The following is an 8,306-nucleotide window of genomic DNA, read 5'->3' on the forward strand; positions in this document are numbered from 1 at the left end:
TTTTCTTTGTTACTCAAACGTGGCCGGTCAGTTAGTCTGCCTGTCTAACCTCCTTCCTCTTTGAATTGTTTGCCTTGACGGCTCAAACGCAGCCAAATTTCCGCTGGTTTAGCTGGACCAATCTTGCTACACTGCCACTACAGGAGCCAATACAGCAACTGAGCCTTGCTGCTCGAGTGTGGCAGCGCGTTGCCCGTCAGCGCACACCAGAAACAGAAAGCCACAGCTCGTGCTACGGGGACAGTCGACAAGTTGCAACAAAACCTACTTGTCCGTCGACAGAAGAAATATTTCCACCCACGAGAAGGCGGATGTGCCCTGTCACAGACGGCTTCATTTGGTGTCAGTTTCCACGGAATACGGCCTATATTTATGGCTAGACAGCAGCGCTACGCCGTCTCACGCAGGGCGAAACACATCGGCGCACAGGACTAGCATGCAGTGTACCGTGCAGGTTAAAAAAAGGACCCTCTTATCTTGCGAAAGGGGTGATTGTGAACGTTTTGGCTGGTAATTTACGTTATGGGAGGGTGCCAGTTTCTCATGGCAACTTCTGAAAAAAAGAAAAAGATTTGCTGCGATAAAGAAAGGATTTGCCATCTTCCACCACGTAAACTTGCCATAGAAAAACGTTGGCTTGCCACCCTCTTCCAAGCGAACGTTCGACAGATAACAATACCGTAAATAAATGACAGCAGAAAGGAAAGAAAAACACGGTATATGCTAATGCTAGTACTACAGTCTACAAAGCGTGTACTGTATACGACGGAGACCTCACTCTCACTGGCATGGCACTCACGGGGCAAAACCCCACCGGCCAGTCCAAGCCGCAGGACGCCGGTAAAACCCATCATAAGTCTCCTCTCCTCCCCGGAGCGTCTGCCCGACGGTTGGGGTGAAAAACCAGGAGCGCAGGTTCGCTCACCTGCCCGCTCCAGTGTTCCGTGCTTCCTGTTTGTTTATTCATTCACTCATTCACTCACAGCACAACGCCAACTCCAACGCTAACGCCTCGCCTCAGCTATACATCGGGAGCTGCCGCGTCGTCCGTGCGTGGGGGACCGGCCGCGCACATCGGAGCCCCGCCGCCTCGGCGAGCCGGCCCGCCGGACGCCATGGCTGCCGGCGACGAGCCCTCCGTCACCCGCTGGTCCTTCCAGGTGACTCGCTGGCCTATGCTATTCCTCCCACCCCTTTCATGCTCTCCCGTGCTGAGATCTCGTCGTTCCCAATTCGCTATGGCGTGGCGTCGGCCCAGGACTTCGAGCGCTACTACGACGCGGGCCTCGGCATCTGCCGCCAGCCCAAGGGCGACGGCGACGACGACGACGACGCGCCGCCCGGATCGGGCTCCGCCGACGCCGCCCACGGCCACGCCAACGGCGGCGCTGACCTGTCCGTCTTCGAGCAGTTCCAGCGGCTGGTAATTATTAAATTCGGCCCTCTTGCAGAATGCTTCCATCTTACTACTACTTTGGTGACTTGTACTGTTTCTCTACTTTGGAGACTTACACAGTTTCTCTACTGATTCTCGGTTGCAGGATAGAAATGTTGAGTTGCGCAATGGGGCAATGGATGTCGGGCCACCGTAAGACTCGTTGCTTATACTTCAACTAGTTTACTTGCCAACGTTTGTTTAATCTAAATTTAGCTAATTAGTAAAGTGCAGAGATAAGCTAATTCTGGGATGTTCTAACATTAGTAATCTCTCGGTATGGTACAATTTAATCGATGCTGTAGGAAGCTTTGCCATCCGCTTCACTTTTGATTCGATCTTAGCTCATATAGGAGTCAAATCACGCACTCAATTGACAATTGAGTTGACCAAATACAGGAATGGCTTCTTCATCCAACTGCCCAGCTGTGTCTGTCTTGCTCAAATCCAGGCATGCCTACTGGTGTTAGATTATTATTTGTGTAGCTTGTGCCGTAAGTAATTATTGCTTGCTACTAAACAACAACTCATGAAATGGTGGATACAATTTTTTTGTTTATAGTTATGCTGTTAGTGGATAAAGATTGTATTGAAATGGCTGAAGCTCAGTGGAAGTTAGCGACCTGCGAATAGAAGTTTCTACCTGTTCATTTCCAGACTCAGCTGTTAAGTTTAAAGTATTGCTGTACTGTTTGGTCCATGAATAAAACCGTCAGAGGGCATGCCTCTCTTTCACTTGTCATGCAAACATATATCTTGTGAACTGTGATAACCGGATGTGCGACTTTTGCAGGCAGAAATCCATGCTTCCTTCTTTTGAATCTGCAGAAACATGCAACTTAGCCGAGACATTGTTGAGGTGACAGTCTAACCAAACATTTAGCTATATCTTATGTTTGTACCATCTTGGCACTATCATGTATTTCAGACCTTTATACCATAACTTCTTGGGGAAATGTGCTAATTCCTACAGGGATATCATTCGTGGGAGTCCAGATGTCAAATGGGAAAGCATTAAAGGTTTGGAAACTGCGAAGCGACTTCTTAAGGAGGCAGTTGTCATGCCTATAAAGTATCCCAAGTGGGTTTGTTTGCTCCCTGAAATGATATACACAAGCTGGACACTTCTTTTTCCTACTTTGTCGCTTAACATGTGCTACACAGTTGTATAGAGTATATACCTATGACATGCATGTCTCAGAAAGTTTGTTGAATCAAATTTATGATTCAAACTTGACATGTTGGCATGTCCATTATATGGATTTAAATGGTCAATTAAGTTCAACTTAATGTTGACATGTTCATGATGCCATTTCAAATACTGTTTACTTTAAGCCTTCCAAATACCTACTAGAAACTTCCAACGTGCTTGAAGGCCAATGTCTTTATAGCCAATCTGAGATAACTGAAAAATAATAACACATGTGCTATTTTAGATCCTTTGTTCATCTTTGTTGAACTGATTGTCATCTGAGTACCTGGTTGCTTGGGAAAATAATTCATTTGTCAGACTGAAGGACACTGCCTTTTCTTTGTACCTTAATGGTTACGAAACTTAGCGGTTTTGAATTATGATAGATGCTGAATTTGTATCAATTAGGCAATGTTTTGCTAGTGGTTCTGTTGAATATTTTCTCCTTTGTTTCCTAATCAGAGTCAGATTTTAGGTACTTCACAGGTCTGTTATCACCCTGGAAAGGTATATTGCTATTTGGTCCACCAGGAACAGGAAAGGTTTGCACTTATGAAAACCTTAGCTTATTTTCTTTTACAAATTTTCCTGTTTTTCTTGTGAAGCTATGCCCCCATGTTAACAATATTGTTAGCACTTCCTCATGGGGTTAAGTTGTGGAATAATTTCTTTAAATATCTTAAAAAATATGATTAAAAAACAATTGTTTTGCATAAAAATACCTTCAATTGTCATTTTATATGCCACATTGGTATTTATTCAATTATTTGCTCAGCAAAGATATTACAGAGTTGAACTATTTTGCATCTAAACTAAATACCCATAGTAGTTGTGGTTGATCTGCTCTGCTACCGTCTCAACATTGCTATTGTGTCAATGAGTGATTAAGATAAAGAAAGATGCCTGTAATTATTCACAATTGTTTCTACACCAGCTTCTGTCTGTAATGTTCAGGATATCAGTAACTGGTACCATATCGTTTGGATGCTGAGTAGGGATTAATTGGCGAATCGACCATTTAACTGAATTGATCAGTAACCCATTTATTGGGAGGTTAACTAGGGCCATATCTATATATCCTAGGCTATATAGCAAACATGCAATTTACTCACGACGCGTTTGGTTCCGACGCAGGTAACGTAATGGGTTTCGGTATGAAGAAGCGCTGCTTCCGATTCGCTTTTATGGAATACTGGCTTTGTTTGGTTCGTGCGCTTCTGTCCGGTTTCCTAATCACCTCCTGCTCGTCTGTTTGCGATTCTGTGAAGGCCCGTATCGGAAACCGTGGCCAGCCAATATGTAGTACGCGAACCAAACGTAATCTGCCGTTTCGGAAAGCGTGGGGATCGGAAACCGCGGCCAAATCGTCGAAACAAACGCGTCGTCAGTGTCTAAATATGCAATCCTAGGCTATATATAAGGAAAATTGTTGCCTGATGTTCTGATGATGTTGCAGCCGACCTGGAAGGCCATAAACCTGCACATAGATAAGTAGGGAGGAAACAGGCCAGTTTTGGGCTAAAAAATGACTAGCAGTTAATTGGTCCAGCCTATAATTCGGCCCGACAGCTGATAAATCGGCTTGTCAGACAAATTGACTGGACCTACCAGTTAATGGCTCTAATAGCACGTTCACGTATCGGGAGGGGCCCGAATAGAAGTTAGCTGACCATATCGGCATTCGTCAGTTAACTGACCGATATTTGGAACAGTCTCTGTTGTATCTTTTCATTTCAGCTGTATTATTACCGAAATTCCATATATTAACCGCCTTGCTATGCATAAACTAAAATTGCCAACCGTCATCTAGTACAGCAGTTGTGTTATAACAGCCCTCGTATGTTTAATTTCAGACAATGCTGGCAAAAGCTGTGGCTACCGAGTGCAAAACAACTTTTTTCAACATTTCAGCCTCATCAATTGTCAGCAAATGGCGTGGTATGTTGTCCCCCTCTTGTAATGTACAGTTGCATTGCTTTTCTGTTATTGCTGTTATCATTTTTTCACTGGGGTCATGCTGTACTGCCATACTCCCTCCGTTCCAAAATATAGTGCGTCCTCGGTTTTCGCGTTTCAATAAATTTAGCCAACGAGACCGACGGCGGCGGGAGCAAAAATTATATAATTGAAAACTTCTTTTGAATACGAATTCACTGGTATAATTTTCGCTCCCGCCGCAGTCGGTCTCGTTGGTTAGATTTATGGTCAAAGTTGAACCTCGGAAAGCGCGTGCGCGCTATATTTTGGAACGGAGGGAGTACCATTTAAGTGTGACCATTTAATATATGTGGTATGCATTTTTATTAGATGCATGCTGTTGTATTTGGGGAACTCCAAACCTGTCCTCTCAAAACTAACTATTTGCAGATTGGCACAACTCATTGCATTTATCTTGCAAGATCCATGAAAGTTTAACACATGTTCTTTACAGCACCATGATATTAAGGTGCTTTGGTTTGTTGCCCATCTGAATCATACCAAATTGCGGTTACCAAGTACGAACAAAAAGTAGCTATCATTTGTTTGGTTCCAAAATTTTCTCTGCTTGCAAAAACTGGTGCTGCCAACCCCGAAGGCGCAAACTCCCTGGACTTCTTGTGGGCCTGCCCAGTTTTTGGCAGCGCTCTTTCTTATTAGCTTTGTGATGTGTCGGTGCAATGTAGGATGCGGGAATAATTTTGATTATTACAGTGCTCTTAATTACCATATTTTCTGAACCACACGTGATTTGTGATACATTTGAACATTGTTTTGTTTGTGATTTAATAAATGAAAAAGAAGACCCATACTGTCTATGTTTTGAAATAACATTCTTACAACTGAAATTTGCATTATATAACTAAAAAACCATTAAGTAAAGATTGAGCCATTGCACCCTTGGACACCTTTTGCTACACATCGATGCCCTTCTGTTGCATCATGCAGTACTTGTAGCTCTTCCATGGACATTTTTTAACACCGGTTCCCTGTTTGCACCACAGATGTTTGTCTGCATCCTTGCAATTCATCTTCTGTTACCCATTTTTGCCCTCTTTGCGCCATGCATTATTTGCAGGTCTTGCTTAGTAATTTTTTTTTCTGCTGGCTCCCTGCTTGCACCAAACCGATCTTTGTGGAATTCTTGCTTTCGGACATCAACATGGAATGCTGTTTTGAACTTCACTCTTTGTGGAACTATCACCTTAATCTGTCAACATGGAAGAAAGGATATTTGCAGTTGAACACTTCTGTCTACCAACCTGTTGGAAGTTTTATCTGCCTCTAGATTGAACCTATAACCTCCAATGTAACATAATTACTGTGCACGATAGTTTTGCTTATTCTAATAGTTAGTATGCTACAGGTGACTCGGAGAAACTAGTAAAAGTCTTATTTGAGCTTGCAAGGCATCATGCACCATCTACCATTTTCCTTGATGAGATTGATGCCATCATTAGCCAACGTGGTGAAGCTCGTAGTGAACATGAAGCCAGTCGGCGATTGAAGACTGAACTATTAATACAGGTATTCTTCCTGGAGACTTGAAAAGCATGAATTGTTATGAAATGTGTCATGCTCACTAAATATTAGTTTCTCAATCGCAAAAAGAGTGAACATTGCTTTATGGAAGGAAATTAAGTGGAGAATAAGCCTTTAGACTCTTGTAGCTTGCATACATGAGACTGATGAAAGGCAGTCAGAACATGGGAATTTCGTAATGTTGACATGTTGAATAATCTTTCATTTGCTTAATTTCGTGATGAATTTCAATGGTGGGTTGTTTTGACTCAGCATTTTTGGTTGTTTCATAACATTTCACTGCAGATGGATGGGTTGACTAAGACAGATGAGCTTGTTTTTGTTCTGGCGGCCACAAATTTACCTTGGGAACTAGATGCAGCAATGTTACGCCGATTGGAAAAACGTGTATCCTTTCCTGAAAATAGTAATTCTGAGTGCAAGTGTGCATATAAGCTCTGAGAGCCCAGTTTCTGCTGTTATGGATGCCACCAGTTCCAGTTGGCAACAATGAATTTATCTTTTAAATGAACTTTTTAGGCAGTTTATGTTTTACACATACCATAAAATCCCCATGCTTCTCACTGAGAGGTAGTAGTACCTTTTCAAAATAGAACACTAGGTAATTCAACCTGTATATCTGGTAATGAGTGTTCGATCTTATTGGAATGCCAGTATTTATCTGCAGGACCACTTGATTTCTGTACGTGAAGAAAAATATTTTTCGCTTAACTTATCCAATCAGATTCTTGTGCCCTTACCAGAGGCAGAAGCCAGGCATGCTATGTTTGAAGAGTTCCTTCCATCGACTCCAGACACAATGGAGATTCCATATGATGTTCTTGTGGAGAGCACCGAAGGATATTCCGGCTCTGATATACGCCTTGTTTGTAAGGAGGCAGCAATGCAACCACTTAGACGGTTAATGGCAGTTCTAGAAGGCAGACAAGAAGAAATGCCAGAGGATGGTATGTGCTCTATCCTTCACAAGTGATTGTCTACCTTTTCTATAACTCTACTGTGTGTGCACGAGAACAAATGGCCACCCTTAACATAATAAAAAACATCTTTCAGCAAGTTGATGAAATGACATTGATTTACCACTCCATTGAAAAAGCCAAGTGATATTTACCGCCTTTTGGGGTTTAAAATGTTACAGAGTTGCCTGAAGTTGGCCCAATAGCGGCAGAAGATATTGAACTTGCCTTGAGGAATACACGGCCGTCTGCTCATCTCCATGCACATAGATATGAGCAATTCAATCAAGATTATGGCAGCCATGTCATCGGCTAAAGGTGAGCAGCAAAAACAAGCGACGCTTTTGACCGACCGCCTTAGATTCTCTAAGCGTGGCTAGAACATCTTTTTTGCAGGAGCATGTTGATATGACCTCGTTTGCACCCTGTATGGAGCTTTAGTATTCGTCAGCAGAAAGAATAATTACCATACATGTATTTCCAGCTCGTAAGCATTGCTTGTGTATAATATTTATTCCATCATCATTTATATTACCATTTATATCACAAGCAATAAGCCCTTTGGGCATTCAAGCTCTACCGACTTTTGGCTTGCCATCCCCAAACCTGTGGCGTCATTCGTTGGCGTGTATTTTATGGTGGGCAGCTTGAAGCTTTGGTCCTCGGCTTGTTTTCAAGCAATATGCTCACTCCGATCCCTACAGCTTCTCGTTTGGACATGGGTAGATCAAATTTAAAATTCTTTCCTACGATCGTTCAGGTTTAGCCGCCCTCCTACAATGGTGCTAGCTTAGCTTGGCACCGGAATATGAGCACATTGACCATGCTCTCAGTGCGGAGCAGTAGTAGCAGTGTTCAGTAGCATCTGGCATGTATCCTTGGCTTGGCCGGTTCTCGGGCAGGGCTCCAGCCTGCGGTCAGAGAGTTTTTTTTAGGGAAAGCTATCATGATGAGCTCTAATGATTTGATAAAATAATTTCATCTTTCACAAGACTCGGAAATAGAGCTAGGGGGATTACAACAACAACAACAAAGACTTTAGTCCCAGACAAGTTGGGGTAGGTTAGAGGTGAAACCCATAAGATCTCCGGGCACATGGATAGCAAGCTTCCACGCATCCTTGTCCATGACCAGTTCTTTGGTGACATTTCAATCCCTCATATCTCTTTTTACGGACTCTTCCCATGTCAAGTTCGGCCTTTCA

General features: G+C 43.0%; 1 protein-coding gene across 4 annotated transcripts in view; it reads left to right on the top strand.

The window, feature by feature from the left end:
- LOC123079008 (ubiquitin-conjugating enzyme E2 36) overlaps positions 1–7,681 on the top strand; it is an 11,325-nt gene extending 3,644 nt beyond the window's left edge. The window contains exons 1-13 of one of the 4 annotated variants that reach the window (XM_044501673.1): positions 824–915; positions 986–1,160; positions 1,259–1,423; positions 1,542–1,588; positions 2,229–2,294; positions 2,409–2,516; positions 3,103–3,169; positions 4,481–4,565; positions 5,971–6,131; positions 6,432–6,533; positions 6,871–7,093; positions 7,285–7,420; positions 7,499–7,681. In XM_044501673.1, coding sequence (XP_044357608.1) covers positions 1,116–1,160; positions 1,259–1,423; positions 1,542–1,588; positions 2,229–2,294; positions 2,409–2,516; positions 3,103–3,169; positions 4,481–4,565; positions 5,971–6,131; positions 6,432–6,533; positions 6,871–7,093; positions 7,285–7,418 — 1,203 coding nt within the window. In that variant the 5' untranslated portion in view covers positions 824–915; positions 986–1,115 and the 3' untranslated portion in view covers positions 7,419–7,420; positions 7,499–7,681. Of the gene's footprint in view, positions 1–823; positions 916–940; positions 1,424–1,541; positions 1,589–2,228; positions 2,295–2,408; positions 2,517–3,102; positions 3,170–4,480; positions 4,566–5,970; positions 6,132–6,431; positions 6,534–6,870; positions 7,094–7,284; positions 7,421–7,482 lie in introns of those variants that run through there. The other 3 variants (XM_044501674.1, XM_044501675.1, XM_044501677.1) reach the window with 3 other exon arrangements.
- The last annotated feature ends 625 nt before the right edge of the window (positions 7,682–8,306 follow it).

The sequence above is a fragment of the Triticum aestivum genome, chromosome 3D (assembly GCF_018294505.1).
Source record: "Triticum aestivum cultivar Chinese Spring chromosome 3D, IWGSC CS RefSeq v2.1, whole genome shotgun sequence".
NCBI classification, from domain to species: Eukaryota; Viridiplantae; Streptophyta; class Magnoliopsida; order Poales; family Poaceae; genus Triticum; species Triticum aestivum.